At 33.6% G+C, this 21,665-nt stretch overlaps 1 protein-coding gene across 1 annotated transcript in view; it reads right to left on the reverse strand.

The window, feature by feature from the left end:
- Positions 1-21,665, reverse strand: part of LONP2 (lon peptidase 2, peroxisomal) — a 103,056-nt gene that overhangs the window by 46,026 nt on the left and 35,365 nt on the right. The window contains exon 9 of the mRNA XM_027044422.2: positions 2,313-2,463. Within this exon, the coding sequence (XP_026900223.1) occupies positions 2,313-2,463 (151 nt within the window). The remainder of the gene's footprint in view (positions 1-2,312; positions 2,464-21,665) is intronic.

Consider the following 21,665-nt stretch of genomic DNA (forward strand, 5'->3'; position numbering starts at 1 on the left):
GGTATTATGCTAAGCAGAATTAGTCAGAGAAAGACAAATATCATATGACTTCACTCATATGAGGACTTTAAGAGACAAAACAGATGAACATAAGGAAAGGGAAACAAAAATAATATAAAAACAGGGAGGGGCACAAAACAGAAGAGACTCATAAATACGGAGAACAAACTGAGGGTTATGGGAGGGGTTATGGGAGGTGGGATGAGATAAATGGGTAAGGGGCACTAAAGAATCTACTCCTGAAATCATTGTTTCACTATATGCTAACTAATTTGGATGTAAGTTTTAAAAAATAAAAAATAAAATTAAAAAAAAATACATCTCTCAAAGAAGAGGAAAAATCTCAGTCAAATCTTATGAGGTAATTATCTCCTTAACTCAAATGCAAATTTTTATTATTTAAAAGGCAAATAATACATTTCTTTTCTTTAGCATAATTTGATACGTAACTGGAAAAATTTACCACATCAACAACAACAAAGACTTCAATTAAGTAAGTGATAGGTTCCAAGGGAAGAGATGCAAAGGAGCTATTTTCAGAACGCTGGCTATAAATATTAACAACAAAACAAAAAATAAGACATTTCCCTAAAATTTTTTTCTCTGTACATTTGGAATTATACATATAATTGATATAGTTAAAAGACTTTATGTTCTTATTTATTTAAAGGCCTTCTGAGCATAGACTTTGCCTTTAAATCCTGTAAGACAAAATTCTCCCTGAACTAATTGCCCCCTTTCCATTTAATAAGCAAAATAAAAAAGAACTGATAAGACAGCTTTTGAGTAGAAAAAGGTAGTAAAAAATGCCAAAAAAGTAAGAGATAGGATAACTGAATCTACAGGAAAAGAATGGCATCGTATGTGTCTACTTGTGCAGCAGCTGTCCTGATGATTTCACTTCAGATCATGTATCTTATGGATTCTCTGCCTTAATTGGGAGTTTCCAGGCAATTGGATCTCATTACTTATTTATTTTAGTCTTATAAATATGCACACAATTTTTTACTCCACCATATTTTAAAACTAAATATTAGAACTTGCAGCACTTACAGATAACTAAGAAATCCAATTATCATTCACTTGATAATAAAAATTTGTTTCAGATTATTATGAAATACATATTTAGATTCTATTTAGGATCAAAATATATTTAGATTCTTCTCTATTTTCATTTTAACAAATACCCACTTGTATTTCAATCACTTCTAGAAAAAAAAATACTTCTAAGCAATTAAAAGAAGGTGAAAACACTGGGGTTTATTTAGTGTTAATAACTGAAGGACTTTATTTTGCACACTTCAGTGAAGAAGACATGGTAAAAAAAAAAAAAAAAAAAAAGGTAACTACTTGACAGATCCAAAAAGAAGAATTTAAAAGAACCCTGTGCTTTTATGTAAAAGTGAGGCCAAATGCTATAAAGAGAAGTTCAGCTACTCTTTAGGACCTAACTCTTAACGAAAATAAATGATTACACTTTCTTCAACAATAAAAACTTCAAAATCTGATGGACAGAAAGCTAAATTGATCATGGAAAGATCTATTTTTGGGTTTTAGATACTCATTTTGAAAAAATAAATTATTGGGGTGCCTGGGTGGCTCAGTCAGTTAAGTGTCTGACTTCAGCTCAGGTCATGATCTCATGGTTCATGAGTTCAAGCCCCACATCGGGCTCTGTGCTGATGGCTCGGAGCCTGGAGCCTGCTTTGGATTCTGTGTCTCCCTCTCTCTCTGCCTTTCCCCTGCTTGCTCTCTCTCTCTCTCAAATATAAGTAAACAATTAAAAAAAAAAAAAAAAAAAGAAGAGTACACTTAGAAAAAGTAAATTATTTAAAATTATTTTTATGTATGAGTTTAGAAACAGTTTTAAAGAATGTCTTGTTTTCCAAGACACTGGAAAACATTCTTTAATGCTAAGTCTAAAACTGTTACACAAAATTTATTCTTGACATCTTACAGAACATACACGTAATCTTATGTCATGATTAAAACAAACAAAGTTTTGCTGTTCTAGACTTTGAATCTACATAAAAGCTGGTTTAATTTTTATTTTTTCATTTTCTTATTTTTAACTAGGCTCCACGCCCAATGTGGGGCTTGAACTCACGACCCTGAGATTATGTGTCACATGCTCTACAAGCTGAGCCAGCCAGGAGCCTCTGTATAAAAGCTGGTTTATATCACACTTACAACTCTGAAGATCATCCACTGGCAAATCAACTTTTTGTTCAAAACTCCACAGCACAACTTCAAGGGTTATGTTCAGAAAGGCAAAAAATATCAAATAATGATTTTATTTATGAATCAAGTACCTGGGACCTGAATGATCTCCATTCTGTCCAACAAGGCAGGTGGAATAGTAGCAGTTGTGTTGGCAGTAGCTATAAAAAGAACTTGGGAAAGGTCAAAGGCCACATTTAGATAATGATCTGTGAAGTTATGGTTTTGTTCAGGATCCAACACCTGTGAGAGAACAATAAACATTTAAATACAAAGTTCCAACAGAAAGCTGTATAAATTAAAACACATATGATGTGTTAGCAAGTTCAATATTTCTGCTCAATATAGTTAGTTTGAAAAACATGGGTATAGCACTAAAACCTGAGCACCATTCTTACATTCCTCACATTCTAAATAGTTTAAAAAAAAAAAGAAAGAAAAAAGAAATGTGTTCAATGTCAAAATTTTTGAATATATATAACTGTACAAGGAAGCAAAAATTACCCTTTCAAGCTCTGTTCTTAAATCTATTTATTAATGAGTGACTCTGTGGCCATAAATAAGTTACCAATCCTACAGAACCAGTTTCATTTGGTAACACATCCCCTCTTAACTGCTTTGGGCATATGAAGAAAATGTGTAGAGTATTTTGAAATTCTCAGGAATAGGTAAAATAATTAGTATACTTCTCAAACATTATCAGAAAATCTGGTTATAAAGTCTCTAACTGAAAGGAGAATTCTAAAGAAGAGAAAACTAGTAAAAATTACCATGCTACTATATTCTGATACAGCACAAGGAAAAATTCACTTTTTAAAAATGCCTTAAAGCAAAACTTGTTTTAAATGAGCAAAATATCAGTATCTCTTAGAATATTTTAATTGGAAAATTATGTAATTTATCAATTAGATTCTTAAAACATTGAACAACTGGGTATGAGAGAACATCTTCTTTAGGTTACTGTTCAAATGCTCCCAGTCACAGGCACTCACTGTGGAGAGGTCTACATAGGACTTTGTGCCTTCTACCTGTTGTAAACCTTTAGTATGTTATTAGTTTCATTTACACTAGACTAGTATAAATATAAACAGGGTTGACATACAACATATTCAAAAAGGAAGTAAATGGACTAAAATGTTTACCAATCACAATTTTACCACAGAAGCTGCTTTTTCTTGGTTCTGATTCCCTTTGTAGGCTTTACTTATTTTTAAACATATCTATAAGTTAGTCTTAATTCAAAGCCCTTTACAGAGAATCGTGAATTTGGTAAACACTCACTATTGGAAACTCACTGTTTATCTAGAATACAATTTTCAGAAAGTTCTACTCTTCATGTTTTCACAAGATTTAATAATGTTTAACATTATTTAAAAAAGGTCTTTTTTCAAAGATCATACTAATTGTGATCAGTATAAAATTGGTTCAGAGTAATCTTACTATCAATTATCTGAAAACTGTTAATCAAGGTATGGAAAATAAGGTAGTCTTAAATCTCTTCTTTAATGCCTCTAATTAAATCTAATACATACATGCTGGATAAATTTTAGAAATGGCTGTGGGACCTGACCAAGTGATTTTTTCCACTTAAAATTTAAAGACAAGGGGGTTTAAAGAAAGTAGGAAAATTAGTAAAGCAATAGTTATGAGAAGAGAAAACCAGTAATGCCCAATTTGCTTGCCTCCATCTTTTATTTAGGAAAACACAAAAGAATGTCGAGTTTAAATAGTGTCAGAAATACTGATGAACAGCCAGCTAAAAAGAATTTCTAGTAATCACTATTTAGATGAAATCTTCAGGTAAATTGGTGAGTCCATGGAGAGATAAAAATCACAGTTAGAACTTTTTAGCCATTAGGGGCGCCCAGGTGGCTCAGTCAGTTCAGAGTCTCACTCTTGGTTTTGGCTCAGGTCATGATCTCACAGTTTCATGAGTTCAGGCCCTGCAAAGGGCTCTGTGAAGACAGTGTGGAGCCTGCTTGGGATTCTCTCTCACCCTCTCTCTGCCCCTCCCCCCCCCTCAATGCTGTCTCTCTCTCTCAAACATAAATAAATAAACTTTAAAAAAAAAACAAAACAAAAGAACTTTTTAGCATCAAATCTCTTGCTTTTTTCCTCAACTTTAGAGCCAGGGCTTCCATGGACCAACTCATCCACATACAGGAGCTGTTTTCAAGAACAGCTAGAGCTGTTTTTTCTCTCTTTAAAAGGTTCTTCTACATCCATCCTAGGACTACAATTCCTACCTACACAGTATGACTGGTTATGGAAATAGCCATGATATGACACCTTATTCTTAGGATCATGAAATCAGAGGTGGAATAAACTATGGGGAGGGGTGTATGCTAAGAATTGTTCTTCAGCCATAATTTCTGGCAAGAGAAGAACTACAGATGTTTGCAGGCAATCCAGGAATACACTCCACTCATTAGAGATGACAAGGTAACTGTCACCTTCAGTATAATTATATTTTTAAAAAATCTGTATGTTTTAGAGATAAAGACTAAATACTTATGAAAAGACATGACGTCTGAAATTTGATTTAAAACAAATAGAAACAGTGGAGGAGAATGGGTAGGAATAGATAAAACAAGATTGGCCATGAGATAATTGTTAAACATGAATGATGAGTTTACATAATTCATTATACTACTTTAATTTTCTTATGGTTGAAATTTTCCACAACAAAAAGTAAAAATAAATAAAGTAAAATAAAATAGCTAAAATCAACCCTGGAAGCTATACGTAATTAATACTATAGAAATTAAGTGGTAAGGACAAACTTGAAAAAAATGTCCAGAATATTGGAGAAAAAGGCACTAAAACTATACAGGGGATAGGTATGTAAAAAATAAAGACATCTAATTCATAGCTAATTGGCATAGCTAAAGAAAAGGTCTCAACAAATGTAAAATACAGAATAATTAAAGAAATAATCATGAAAATATTCTGGAAGACTCAACACTACACATCAAAAAGCCATAGACTCCTCTTGTACAATAATAAATGACAGGCTATTATTATTGAAATACCACCTACAGAATTTTCAAGCAAAATTATGACTAGCTTAAAATCTTTTTAAAATCTTTAAAATACAGAATATATGTAACACATGTAAGATATGAAGCATACCAAATGAACACCCATGAATGAACTCACTACCCAACTACTGATGACATTTTGTTTAGACTAATGTCCACAAAAGTGGATGGTTTATAATGACCTACTAAAGTGCAAGTAGAAAATATTAGCCTATATAATCTTTATACACTATACATCTTTATCCATAAACACCAGAAAGAAATTATTTTTTTAATGTTTATTTCTGAGAGAGAGAGAGAGAGAGAGAGAGAGAGAGAGAAAGGTAGCGCACAAGCAGAGTAGGGGCTGAGAGAGAGACACACAGAACTTGAAGCAGGCTCCAGGCTCTGAGCTGTCAGCACAGAGCCTGATGCAGGGCTCGAACTCACGGACCCAAACTCACGGACCGTAAAATAATGATATGGGCCAAAGATGATGGTATGCTTAACCGACTGAGCTACCCAGGAAATAACTTTTTAAAATACTTAATGTACAGAATGGAAGTAATGCCCTCACTTGGCACAAATATCACATTTTGGGATATTCCAGAAGAGTGGAAACTCCACAGTGTGCAAGGGCTGGTTGTGTTGCACTCACTACCTGCTTGCACTGTAGTTACAGAGGACTGTAGTCCATGTAAGCCTGATTAAGTGTTTTTACAGATTAAAAATGAGGAGTAAAAGGAGTAGTTTTAAAAGATTTTTGCCAAGTATCATTAAATAGAGGCAAAGATGTGAACAAGAAAATGACAGAGACACTTTTATTTCCTGAATAAGCTTTGATAGTCACATCATGAAATAAAAACAATTATATAACTAGAATATGTTGTTTTCAATGAAAATGTAATTATCTTTTAAAATTTATTCTGTTACATATGTATGTACATAATATTAGTACAGTGGTACATACATGTTATATTATATGTATATTCTTTGTTATGCATTGAATTGTGTCCCTTAATGTGACTGTATTTGGAAGTAGGGTCTTAAAGGAGGTAATTAGGATTAAATGAGGTCATAAGGGTGGGGCCCTAATCCATTATGACTGGAATCCTTTATAAGAAAAGAGAGAGACAAAGAGACCAGGGAGGCAGAGGCACAGAGAAAAGACCATGTAAGGAACAGTGAGACGGCAATAGTCTGTAAACCAAAGAGAAAGAGACCTGAGGAGAAATCAAAACTGCCAACACTTTGATCCTGGACTTCCAGAGTCCAGAGCTGTTAAGAAAATAAATATCTGGGTTTTTGTTTTTGTTATTGTTTTTTTAAAAACCACCCAGTCTATGGTATTTTATTATCATAAACATTTGTTTGTCACATATATTTGTATATAGTGGGATATATTTTCAAAATTTTGTGAACAAAGCATATGGAGATTATTGGTGCAGACAACAAAGACACATTAGTAAATATAAAAGGCCTCAAAACATTACCTACAAACAAATCCTTGAAAAAAGTATTCCATCTAAACAATAGATTAATCATAAAAAAAGGATCAGAAGCGATGAAATCATGTAAGCACAGAGTTAAAACTAAATGTCTGAAACAGCACTTCTAGAATGGCAGTGTAAGGAATTATGAAGATCTGCTCCTCCCTAAAAGCAATGAAAACACTAGTAACAATTGTCAAAACAGGTTTTTGAACTCTAGAAATTAATTTGCAACAATCTGTGGAGCGTTTATTCATGAAAAACTGATGAATCTCAGCAAATAAGGCCAGCTCTGTGGTATTTTAACTTGCTTTTACTCTCATCCTCTTCTCCCAAATTAATGGTAGCCTTGAAAACCAACAGCCTCACAACCACAATAGCTGTGAAATACAGTAACCTAGCAACCGCTGTAGGGGGCAGAATAGGATTAGAACTCCCCAAAAGCCCTTTCCCAAGAGAATTGTCAATATTTGGCATGTTGGGCAGTTCCGTGGAAGAGCTCTGTTCTCAGGATTTATCTTTATTTGATCTGACTCAGAAAACACAATGTGTGAACTGCCCTATCCCTCGGGCATCTGTCAAAAACAACCAGTAGCAATTGTTCAACACTGCAGCTGCCTCAGGCAGCAATACCAGTTGGGGCTAACAAGAGGCTTATCAAAAATTTAAAAAGAAAAACTGGGGAATGAGATACTCATGGGGGCCTTTGAAAAGCTCGGAAGTTTTCCAGGGAATCCTGAAGGTCATGCAAATATACAGGACTGTAAGTATGACAAGAGAAATGGTTCTAAAAGTTCACCTATGGCAGACACTGAGGCTGTGTACAAGCAGGAAGTGCTAGCTACGACAGAGTTGTAAAGTATCTGCCCAAAGTTAAAGGCATGCCTCAACAAACACACACAGAGCCTTTGACAGAGTGGAAGACCTTTGGGTTTAAGCACTTAAGGATATCTGCCCAAAATCATTAGCTGACTACTAAAGAAACTGCACAACTTCAGCGGCCACATACAAGAAAGAATAGACTTTAAAAGAATGAGATCAGGAAAATCACTAAACAAATAGCAACAGTAACAACAATTCTTTGGTATGTGTGTGTGGGAGGGGGGCAGGGTCTTATATTATTTAAATATAATTGCAACACTTTATATGTTCAATTTCAACAAAGAAATTATGAGACACATAAAGAAACACTAAAGTATGACTTAATAAAAGAAAAAGAAAAAAAGAACAGTGAATAAAACTGTCCCTGAACAAGCCCAGATGTTGGACTTCTTAGACAAAGATTATAAATCAGCTATTATAAATATGTTAACAAAAACTAATGCAACAGCATGGATGAATATTTAAAAAAATTTTTTTAATGTTTTATTTATCTTTGAGACAGAGAGAGACAGAGCATGAGCAGGGGAGGGACAGAGAGAGAGCAAGACACAGAATCCGAAGCAGGCTCCAGGCTCTGAGCTGTCAGCACAGAGCCCGAGGCAGGGCTCGAACTCACAAACCATGAGATCATGACCTGAGTTGAAGTCGGACGCTTAACCAACTGAGCCACCCAGGCGCCCCCACAGCATGAACACTGAAGACAGTATGCAATGCAAAAGACCAATTATGAAAAGATAAATACTAAAGGATTTTCCTTATAAGGTATATAGATTAGACAAAGTTACAGAAACAGAGAGGAGAATAGTAGTTGCCAGCGGCTAAGGGAGAAATGCAGAATAGCTATTTAATAAGCACAGAGTTTCAGTTTCTCAAGATGATAAAGCTCTAGATATTGGTTGCACAATAATGTGAATATACCTAACACTACTGAAATGTACACTTAAAAATGGTGAAGATGGCAAATTTTACCAAAACTAAAAAGCTAAAGGAAATCATGCCGAAAGAATTATAGGAAACTATGAGAATGATGCCTTAATAAAGAGAAAATATCAATAAAAAGACAGGAATTATATTAAAAAAAGGAGCAAATAGAAATATGAGAGTTGAAAAATATAGTAACAAACAAAAAATTCACTATGGGGGTTAAATGTAAATAGCAATTTCAACTGCAGAAATTAGAATCAATGAAGATAGGTCAACTGAGTTTATCCAGTCTGAGGTACGGAAAGAAAAAGGAATGCAAAGAAATGAACATTGCCTCAAAGATGTATTGGATGCTATACAGACTACCAACATACTCATAATGGTAGTCTGAGACAAAGAGAAGAAAGAGAAAGGGGCATAAAGCATATCTGAAAAAATAAAAGCCACCACTTTACCAAATCTGATGAAAACCGTTAATCTACCACATCTAGATAGGCTTATAGTACATATATATATATACACACACACACACACACACTATATATGTGTGTGTATATATATATAATGTATATGTATGTATATATATGTATGTGTACATATATACATATGTATATACATATGTATATGTATATATATATAAAACAGATACTAAGTAGACTCAGATCCTACATCCATCACAAACTGTCAAAAGCCAAAGCCAAAGGTTAATCATTTAAAGCAATAAAATACTTCTTTCATGAAGTATAAGGGATCCTCCATAAGATTAACAGCTGATTTTGCATTAGAAACCATGAAGGAAGGAAAGCATTAAAACTACCCTCCAAAAATGAAGTAGAAGGGGTGTTTGAGTGGCTCAGTCAGTTAAGCTCCCAAATCTTGGTTTCAGCTCAGGCCATGATCTCACAACTTGTGAGATTGAGTCCTGGCATCAGTCAGCACAGAGTCTGCTTGGCACTCTCTCTCTCCCCCTCCCCTGCTCACTCTCTCTCTCTCAGAATAAACTTAAAAAAAAAAAAAAAAAAAAAAAGCATGGAGAAATTAAGGCATTCCCAGATAAAAAACACTGAGAGAATTTATAGCCAGCAGGCCAGACTATAAGAAATACTAAAGGCTAAATAAAGTAAAAGGACACTAAGCTGTAACCACAGAAACAAAGAACACCAGTGAAAATAATTACATTGGTAAATATAAGAGACGGTATAAACGTATTTTTTCTTTGTATTTCTGACCTCTTATTTGATTCAAAGGACTTCCAAGCCATAATTACAGTTGTTTCTCATTATTCATGGTTTCTGCATTTGCAAATTCACCTAATACCTAGAATTTACTTATAACTCCAAAATTAATACTTTGTGTGCTTCTGTAGTCATTTGCAGACATAGGACAACTCATGGTCCAAGGCATATGTTTCCAACTGAGGTCAAACAAAGTGATGCCCTGCCTTCTTGTTTCAGTTCTCATACTCTAAATAAGTATCATTCTTGCAGTCTATTTAGTGCCATGTTTTTTGCACCTCTATGCTTTTTGTTAGTGATTTTGCTGTTTAAAAGACTCCCAAAAGGAAGTATTGAAGTACTGTTTAGTGTCAGTAAGTGCAAGGCTGTGACAAGCCTTATGGACAAAATACATGTGTTAGATAAGCTTCATTTAGGCATGAGTTATAGTGTTGATGGTCATGAGTTCAATGTTAATTAATGAACAATATATACTATATAAGGCAACTTTAAACAGAAACACAGCTAAAACAAAGTTATGTATTGATTAACTGACAAACTGACTCTCAAAGAAGCCTATTTCTCCCAGGAGCAATAATTCAGTATTCACTAATTCAGTGTTTGCTACAATTTTACACAACATAACTATGGCAAAATGAGAATCAAGTCTATGGATAGGCTTACAGTATATATAGATATATTTTATATGACAATAACTTCCCAAAGGAGGGCAGAAGGAAGGGGGACTTACTGAAGCTAAGTTTTTATATGTTATTTATATGTCAACTTGGGGAGTGTTTTTGGATGAACATTTAAATCAGTGAACTTTTTAAAAAAATTTTTTTGTTTATTTATTTTTGAGAGAGAGAGACAGAGAGACAGAGTGACAGGGGAAGGGGCAAGAGAGAGGGAAACACAGAATCTGAGCTATCAGCACAGAGCCCAATGGAGGGCTCAAACTCACAAACCACGAGATCATAACCTGAGCCAAAGTCAGGTGCTTAACCGACTGAGCCACCCAGGTGACCCATACATCAGTGAACTTTGGCTAGACTGCCCTCCACCTTGTGGATGGGCTTCATCCAATCATTTGAAGGTCTGAATAGAACAAAAAGACTGGCATCCTTAAGCAAGAGAAAATTCTCCAACAAACTGCTTTTGAACTTCATCTGCCCATCATTTCTCCTGGGTCTTGGGCCTGCCAGTCCATACCACAGATTTTGGAATTCCCAGACTCCATAACTACATAGGCTGATTCTTTATAATAAATCTCTTTACATGGATATATCTAGATATCTATACATACACATACACACAGATATAGACAATCTATATCTAAGTCTTATCTCTATATATCCAATAGCAGGTAAAACTAGGAAAAGATCAACAAAAACATAGAAGACTTGACAATACTATAATCAATTAGACATAATAAACATCTAGAGAACAATCCATCCAACAGCAGCAGCAGTATACATATTCTTCTCAAGTGCACATGGAACATTCTCCAGGACAGACCATAAGCAAGGCTATTGAATAAACATATAAATTTCAAGGATTGAAATCATACCAAGTATAATCTCTGACCACAATGTGATGAAACCAGAAATGAGTAAGAAAAAAATTTGGAAATTCACAAAAATATGAAATTAAACCCTAAATAACCAAAAGGTCAAAAAGAAATCACAAGAAGAGTTGGAAAATATTTTGGGATAAATAAAAACAAAAATGTAACTTACTACTAAAACTTGAGATGCAGATAAAGTGTTGCTTATAAAAATATTCACAGCTGTAAAAGCTATGTTTAAAAAATTCATATCAATAACCTAACATTCCACCTTAAGAAAGTAGAAAAAGAATTGCAAACTGAACCCAAAGCAAGCAGAAGGAAGAATATAATAAAATTAAAGCAAATAAACTAAACAGTAAAGACAAAAACAAGTAAGAAAATCAAAACATCAAAACTTTGTTCTTTGAATAGTTCAACAGAATTGACAAACATGTAGCCATAGTGACTATGGAACCATATTGACTACAGGGAGAACACTCAAATTACTAAAATCAGGAATGACTCAGTTCACACTGCTATCACCCTTACAGAAATGAAAAATATATGTGTATACTATGAACAACAGTACACCAACAAATTTGGTAACATAAGTGAAATGGAAAAATTCCTAGGAAGATACAAACTATTGAAAGTAATTTGTATCAAGAATTAATAGAAAATCTGAACAGATCTTGACATTTCTATTAAATATTATACTAGAGCTTCTAGCCAGGGCAATTAGGGGGAAAAATGTATCTCTAGGCATTCAAACTGGAAAGAAGTAAAAATATCTCTACTTGCACATTATATGATCTGTATATGGAAAAACCTAAGGAATCCACAGGAAAAAAAAATATTAGAACTAATAAAGAAGTTCTGAAAGGTTACAGGATAAAAGACTAATATACAAAAATCGACTATATTTCTTTATATAAGCAATGAACAATTTGAAAAAGAAATGAAAAAAGTTCAATTTCCAATAGTATCAAAAAGAATAAAACATTTAAGAATAAGTTTAACAAAAGAACTGTAAGACTTATATACTCAAAACCCACAAAACATTGTTAAAATAAATTAAAGAAGACCTAAGTAAATAGGAAGATTCCTATGTTCGTGGATTAGAAGAATTACTATTAATATGGCAATACTCCCTAAAGGGATCTATAGATCCAATGCAATCCCTATCAAAATTCTAGTTGCCTTTTTTGTAGAAAGTGATAAACTGATTTGAAAACTCATATGGAAATACAAAGGACCCACTATGGCTAAGCAATCTTGAAAAACAACAAATCTGGAATATTCACACTTCCTGATTTTAACAGCTTCTACAAAATTAAAGTAAGCAAGATTATGTGATACTGGCATAAGGACAGAAATATAGATCAATGGAATAGATTTGGGAGACCAGAAATAAACACCTGCATTTACAATCAATTGATTTTCAATAAGGGTGAGAATACCATTCTATGGAAAAAGAAAAGTGTTCAATAAGTGGTGCTTGGGACAACTGGATATCCACATGCAAAAGAAGGAAGCTGAATCTCTATGTTTTACACCATATATAAATATTAGGTCAAAATCAACTGTAGATCTAAATGCAAGAACTAAAACTGTGAAACTCTTAAGAGAAAATGTTAAGAATAAATTCTCATAAAAAAAAAAATTCTTATGACCTTGGATTAGGCAATGGTTTCTTAGATATACCATTGAAACCACAAACAACGAAAGAGAAATATAGATAATTTAGACATTATCAAAATTAAAAAATTTTGTGCTTCAATGAACACCATCAAAAAAGTGGTAAGAAAGCCCCCAAAACTGGTGAAAATATCTGCAAATCCTGTACCTGAGAAGGAACTTGTATCTAGAATATGTAAAGAATTTAACAGAAAAAGACAAATAACCCAGTTAAAAATGGGCAAAGGATTTGAATAGATATTTCTATAAAGAAGATATACAAATGGCCAATAAATACATGAAAAGATGCTCAACTTTATTAGTAATTAGGGAAATAATAAAAATCACAATAAACTATAGCTTCACACCTACTAAACAAATGGATGGCTAAAATAAAAACGATGGATAATAACAAGTATTGATGTAGATGCAAAGAAATTAGAACTTTCAAACACAGTGAAAAACTAAAATGGTATGGTCACTTTGGAAAATAGTTGGTAAGTTTCTCAAAGTGTTAAATACAGAATTTCCATATGACCCAGCAACTCCACTCCCAGATAACAAGAGAACTGAAAACCTATTATACACACAAACTTGCACATAAATGATTACAGCAGCATTATACATAACAACCAAAGGTAGGAACAACCCAAATGTCTATTGACTGCTGAATATGTAAAATGTACCATGCTAATGCAAGATGTTAAAAAAGAGAAAACTGGGGTAGGGAGGGTAAAAGGTTATATGAGACTCTCGGTACTTTTCACTCAATTGTGCTATAAACCTAAAACTGTTATAAAAAAAAAGAAAGAAAGAAAAAGAAAAGAAGAGGGGAAGGCTATTAATTTAAAAAAAAGAAATAATATAAAAGTCAAAAATGGTTTCTGATCAAAATAATGTAAAAAATGAAATCACTTAAAGTAACCAGGTAGTGAGATAAGGATGTGGTGGATTACTGTGTATTATTTCGTTTTGATTTAATAAAGGGAGGAACAATATATCCTATTTCATGTATGATACTGATAGAGAACCTGAGATGTGTGATTTTTTTTAACTTAAAAGTATCACACGTGATATAAAAAACAGAATAAATGCCTTCTGAACAAAGTGTCCATATAGTTAATAACATAATTCAAAGAAAGTAACTAGGACTCCTTAAAAAGGGTACAGAAAACAACTAAACAATAAGATGACAAAAGGCTCCAAACCTGAGTTAGATAATAATACAAAAAAAGCCTACTGAATATTAGAGACTTCCAGATAGTATCAAAAGGTAATCTAAAATTTGATTATATGAGATACTAATAAAACATAATACTACAAGGTTAAAAGTTAAAAGACAGAAAAAGCTATGCCTGATATATATTAACAAAAAAGGAAGGAAGAACTGTACAAATATTAGTAACCCAAGTAGAAACTGAGGTTAGGAACCATGAATGGAACAAAGGGCTGTGCCTAGATAGCAGAAAATATCCATAATGATGATATAAACAAATGAATACTCTTAAAATGTAATTTAAAAAATTCATTAGAAATTACAAAATGAAACTGACAAAAACTATAGTGGGTAAGTTTAATGTATATCTTAATGTGCAGAAAAAAGACCTAAACCTAGAGAATAGCAATCTTATAACACTTACACACATATAACTGTTATAACATTGCTGTTCTTTAGGTGTATGTATAGTATGTGCAAACACATATGCATGCTTATACAAATATACACTTCATCATGGATATACATATATACACTTCAAAGGTCAGTATGTTACAAATAAACTGTCTTTCCTAAAATCTACAGAATATTTATGAAAATGGATCCTCAATAAACTCTAAAATTTGAAAAAATGAAGTTGCATACTTGGGCAATATATTATACATCAAAATTATAACAAAAACATAAATATTTAGAAATGTAAAACAATAATCCTTTAAACTCTTAAAAAATTTTTTTTTAATGTTTTTATTTATTTTTGAGACAGAGAGAGAGACAGAGCATGAGTGGGAGAGGCTCCAGGCTCTGGGCTGTCAGCAAAGAGCCCAACGTGGGGCTTGAACTCACAAGCTATGAAATCATTGTCCTGAGCTGAAATTGGACGCTTAACTGACTGAGCCGCCCAGATGCCCCAAATCTTTTAAACTCTTGAGTCAAAGTGAAAGTCAACATTTTAACTACAGGCTGTTTAGAATAGTAGGTTTTACAATACAGAGAGCCTGACTCCCTCCAGCAGAAATAATAATGGACCTTTCTCTGAAAATATCAACTGTTCAAAGAAATATGATCTATAGTTCCTGAAATTTGAGGAACCCATTCCAAACTTCTCACTGTGTGGTAAAGCTTACAAGGTGTCACCTTGCATGTGCACACAAAACTTTTAATAATCTTAATGTTATACATTATATATACAAAAGGACAACCAAGAATCATCAAAGATTGGAGGAAAGCCCTAACATAAAATACAGGGACCAAACAAACAAAAAAAGGCTGAAAGAGAAAGGGACTAGAATAAATGAATGTAGGATATGATGTCAACACACAAAATATAAATCGTACTTTTTATTAATACTAGCAATAATCAGAAATTGAAATAAAAAAATAAGCAAGAATTATGAAATAATTTGGGATAAATATGACAAAGTACAATATGCATGTGCTGAAAGTGCTAAAATGCTGCTGGAAAGTAAGGGAGACCTAAAAAAAAATGGAGAGATATGCAATGGACGAGAAGGCATGATATTTTTAAGACGACAATTCTCCCCAAATGAAGTACAAATTGAAATGAAATGTCAATTAAAATCCCAGTAAAATATGAGCACTGTTTTATAGCAAAGATTCTAAAATTTATATGGAAATGCAAAGCATCTAGAATAGCCAAAGTTTTCCTGGAAAAGAAAAGCAAGGTTGGAGAACTAACACTATATAATTTCAAGACCTAATATAAAGCAACAGTAATCAACTTGGTATGGAGGGTACTAGCATAAGCATGCATTGATGGAACAGCATAGAGAACTCAGAAATATAAAACACAGCCAGACAATCTATCAACTAATATTTGACAAAGGTATCTAGGGCAATTCAAATGAGAAAAAGATACTTCTTTCAACAAATAGTACTGGAACAATTAAGTACCCATATGTGAAATGGGACAAAAAACCAAAAACCAAAAACCAAAAACCAAAAAACAAACCTAAGAAAAGAAATGGAAATTTGACATTTACACCACACACTGAATACAAAAACTCACTGAGCATGGGCCACAGACCCAAATGTTAGAGCCAAAAATATAAAACTTCTAGAAGAAAACACGAGAAAATCTGTGTGACCTTGGTTTAGTAAAGATTTATTAATTACAATGCAAAAGAACACACACACACACACACACAAGAATCAATGAACTGGACTTTGAAAAACAAACAAAAAACTTTTTGGGCTCTCTTCCAAAGACGTTGTTACTAAAATATTTGAAGAGGGGCCCCTGGGTGGCTCAGTCAGTTAAGCATGACCTTTGGCTCAGGTCACGATCTTGTGGTTTGTGAGTTTGAGCCTTGCATCAGGCTCTGTGCTGACAGCTCAGAGACTGGAGCCTGCTTTGGATTCTATGTCTCCTTCTCTCTCTGCCCCTCCCTCTCTCTCTCTCTCTCAAAAATAAATAAACATTAATAAAATAAAATATTTGGAGAAAATATCTGAAAAATATGTAACTGACAAACGAAATCTGTCTAGAACATATAAGGAATTCTTACAACTCAATAATAAAAAGACAACTCAAAAGAAAAAAAAAAGAGCTAGACATTTTGCAAAAAAATACAGGATACAGGCAAATATCACATACAAAGTTGCTCAACATATCATTAATCATTAAGGAAATGCAGATTAAAACCACAATGAGATAATACAATACACCTACCAGAATGATTAAAATTAAAAAACTTACTGCATGTCAAATACTGGCAAAAATGTAGAACTGGAACTCTTATACACTAGTAGGAGAAATGTAAAATGGTACAACCATCATTTTGGAAAACAATTTGGCAGTTTCTTAAAAAGTTAAGCAGACACCTACCATTTGACCAAGCCATCCACTCATAGGTATTTATCAAAGAAAAATAGAAGTATACATCCATAGAAAGACTTGTACATAAGTATTCACAATAGCTTTATTTGTAATAGCGAAAACTTGAAAAATCCAAATGCTGATCAAAAAGGTTTATGGGTATACCAACTGTTTTTCTCTTGGTATTTTCAAAGTTTTCTATTTTGTCTTTCAGGATTGTTATTATGATATCTATCTATGGATTTCTTTGTGCTTATTTTACATGGAAATTTATCAAGCTTCACAAATGTGTAGATTTATGTTTTTCATCACATTTGGGAAGTTTTCATCCATTATTCCCTCAAAAACTTTTTCTGCTCCTATCTTCCCTGTCCTGTTCAATTAGGCATACATTGTTGTGCTTAACAGTATGCCACATTTCCCTGTTCATTTTAGCCACTTTGTTTTCCTGTTCTTCAGACTGCATAATTTCTAGCAACTGATCTTCAAATTCAAAGATCTACCAGTTCTAATCTACTGTTGATGCCCTCTAGTGAATTTTTTGTTTCAGAAGTAGAACTTCTATGTCTAATACCTTGATTATAATTATGGTTTCATGATTAATACACATACCAAAATTAAGCTGTACATTTTAAATACACCCACTTTACTGTATGTAATTATACCTCATTGACACATTAAAAAATTAATAAAATATATTTAAATAATAATTTTTAAATAGGGTCAGCTGCTTTAGTTTAATCAGAGGCAAACAGCTTACATCTCACTATGAATGCCTATTTCTACTTCTGTCTTAAAATGGCCCAAAGCTGATCAAACATTTTTAGAACATTCAAATTTCATTTATTTCTTTTTTGGCAAAACAGGATCATTAATATAAAAGAGATGTCTCTAAATTTGTAAATATTGCCTATTCATATAAAAAATAAGAATATATAATCAATTTAATACTGGTAAAATGTTTCCCCAAATGAACAAGATATTTTGAAAAGTACTTGCTCCTGAAAACCTGGTATATAAAAACTAAACCCAACTCATCATTATTTCTTAATTTATTAGTCAAATTACTATTTCTCAACAATTTGCTGCCTATACTTCTCTCAGGTGGTTTTTTCCTTTTCTTAGCTTACTACTGAATCCAGTAGTAGGGTCCTTGCCAAGACACATAGCCAAGATTTGGGCCACAGGTTTGTCTAATGATCCCCTCATAGAGCATCCCTGAGGATGGCCAAGAGAGGAGAAGAAAGTCTTGGTGATTATCAAGTCACAAATTCATAACAATAATTCCCTCAACCCACTCCAAAATTAATTTTCAGGTAAACTTGACTACACAATCTAATCACCACCAAACTCTACTAACAAGAGTGTTAAATAGGGTAGAAATGAGAAACAGTTAATTTTGGTTGCAAATATAGCTAAGGGCTGGAGGGCTGTGGACAGTCAGGTGGCAGCTTGTACATGTGTATGTGCTTGGGGGAGAGTGGGTGGGTAACAAGACAAAAAATGGGAGCAGGGTATAAAAAGAAAAATGCTAACATAGACATCAAGACATTTTTGTGTAACTTGCAAGTATGCCTTGGGCGCTGGTGACAGGGTTTGCCAGCACTAAAAAGAAATGATTAGTAGGTTTCCCTAATGTAGCTTAGTTTAATCATTAAATGGCAGTATCCCTCTTAATCAGAGATAGTAAAGAGGAAATGAAAGCTGAAAAAGGTGTCTTCAGCCACACCTCTCTGATAACATCAGTATTTAAGACATCTTTTACTCTGGTAGGTCTTAGAATTTACATTGTAAATACAGCATGTGATGAGATAAAAAATTAAGGTAACATCCAGAACCTCAAAATTTTCCTTAATAAAAGGAAAGTCCCTCTCCTTGAAATTCTTTGACAATAGTTGTAGAGCTTAGATTAGAAGACCCTAGGTCTGCTGTATCCAAGTAGTAAATCTACCAAACTCACTCTAATTACTAAATGGATCTAATTCTAATTAAGAATGTCAGTTTTAAAAAAAAAGCTTATTATGTCTAGATTAGGGACTTTTCCACTTTGGGGATTCTTTCTATCTATCTATCTATCTATCTATCTATCTATCTATCTATCTATCTAGAACTGTAAATACTGTTTATATAGAAAACTGGTAAAGTATCCATGCATTTTGTTAGCCCATTCACATTAAAAGTGTATTTCAGAAATACACATATATTTTATAACAAAGTCTGGATCTTGCATCAATTATAAATATGATTGTACCTACCTGATAAGAATTCTATAATTTTCTTTTGAGTCTAGTAATTACATAAAAGGACTTTCCTTGTATCTGACATTTTAATACTATTCAACAACAGACCTGTCCAAATTCTGTCTACCAACATTTGCTTATCAATTAGTTACATCTGTTTTTTATTCTTCCAATAAATTTTCAAGAGGTTATCTAAATTTTGAGTAAATATTCCTTTGTTGACAACAGTAACTGGAAATAGGCATCTCCACCATGAATAAATATGAAGCTGAGAAGAATCTATAGATAGAAAAAGCATATTCTTTAATTTATTTAGAGTAACCACTCTATACTTATTATGTTCTTTATATCTAATATATAGAGGCATAATATAAATTAGCTATAAAATAATCTCATATGACTATATCTTATAAATAATATCTAGAAATCATTTAAGAGTAGGCTTTCTATGTGGGAACATAAATCATACTCCTGGTATTTCCGGGTTCTCAGTAACATTCTACTTTAAATATAAGGTGTTTCTTTTTTTCATTTAGGTGGGTCTAAAGGTAATGGAAACAGAAAGTCGTTTTCAAACTGGATATAGATGAAACTGAGTGGACATTAAATTAAAATAACATGTATAGAGTACTTTACGGTTTCCAGAGCACTTTTACATATAACTCATTTAATTGTTTCAACAACCTCTGTGATAGAAGATGTTTCCACCAAGGACTGGGGCACGTGGGAGGGAGAAGGACATCAGGTACCAAGATACTCATTTCTTCTGTATATGTATCTTGCTTCACCCTATGGAATCCTAGTCTCAGGGCGCCTGGGTGGCTCAGTCGTTTAAATGTCCCATTCTTGATCTCAGCTCAGGTCATGATCTCGTGGTCATGTGATATCAAGCCCCCAGTGGGGCTCCATGCTCAGCATGGAGCCTGCTTGGGATTCTCTCTCTCTTCCTCTCTCTGCCCCTCCTCTGCTTGCATTCGGTCTCTCTCAAAATAAATAAAAAACAACAACAAAAAAGAACCCCAGTGTGTAAGGAACTGATGTTACTCATAACTAAACTACAGTATAAGTATGTGATCCCAGGTATCATTTACTTTGAGGTATCATTTGAGGCTTTAACACTTTTATTTGGAATATTAATAAATCAATTGCCAAAAAAGTGAATACCAACTTCTATATCAGACAATGAAATATCACTATGCCAGCTTCTTATCAAAGGTCATCTCAATCCAACAAATGTTACTAAATCATTACAAAGCACTACGGTGAAGAACTAAAACACACTGTGTAATAAATAGACAGGGATTAATTATCTCCTACTACTTGTGAAGCTGTCTTTTGGTGGATTTGTTTTAGGACTCCCACAAACAGTATACTGAGAAACCCAAGTATCAGGGAATTACTCTCAAATTCTTTTCAAAAGAGTAACTATAACTGTCTAATGAGAGAGTTGGCCAGATTACCTGAAAAATGCGCCAATATAAATTACACTGAAAGTCTAAAGTAATCATCTAAGAAGCCACTAAAACCTTCAATAATGTTCACTATTTTATTGTTTGTAGTACTAATGGGTAAACCAGTCATTGAGTCAGAACTGTTCTACAATAAAAATAGGCAAAACCAAACCAAGTGAAACTCTTATCTCCAAGTTCTGTGGCTTTTAAATATGGCAACTGTACTTTTTATGGTCCAAACAGGACCCACTTCTGAGACCAGAAGAGAGTGCAATTGATAATTAGGCATAAAATGGGATTGTCCCAGGCAAACCAGAATGTATGGTCTCCCTGCTTACAAGACACATGTCCCAGGATCATCCTGTTCTAAGAAGATTACAAAAACGAAAACCAAAAAAGGAAACAGGAAGCCAGAAGGAATTCAAAGCAAGGAAATAAACAAAAAAGCCAAACTCACAAAGCAAGTTTTTCCTCAATTCTACAAATCAGTTCGAATAGTAATATTTTACTTAAACCAGGGTAAGTAAACTGGGGGAGCAGAGGTAGTAAACTAAGGAGGACTGGTTAAATTATATTTATGAAGCAGTCAGGTCCCAGATCCCTTCCCCCATCCCAGGAAAACCTGGAAGTTTATTTTCTTAAGAACATAAAACAGCTGTTCCCTGCCCAGGTGACCCTGGGCACAGCTGAGCAGAGTATGTACTCTACTGAAAACAACAGTTTAGGTGCATGTATACATCCAGGATGCTGAATGCAGTGACAGTCCCCACTTTCTCCCCACTGCTTATTTCCCAGGAAGCTGGCAGCCAAGCCTTAATTCTAAAGGCAAGAGACTTAGGGAGCCCTCTCTGAGAAATTCGACCTAAAGTTACTGACATAAGAGATTCTTCAACCAAATGGCCCAGCCGACCCTATTGTGAAACTCGGTCAATAAACCGTCCTC

This window comes from Acinonyx jubatus, chromosome E2 (assembly GCF_027475565.1).
Source record: "Acinonyx jubatus isolate Ajub_Pintada_27869175 chromosome E2, VMU_Ajub_asm_v1.0, whole genome shotgun sequence".
Lineage (NCBI taxonomy): Eukaryota > Metazoa > Chordata > Mammalia > Carnivora > Felidae > Acinonyx > Acinonyx jubatus.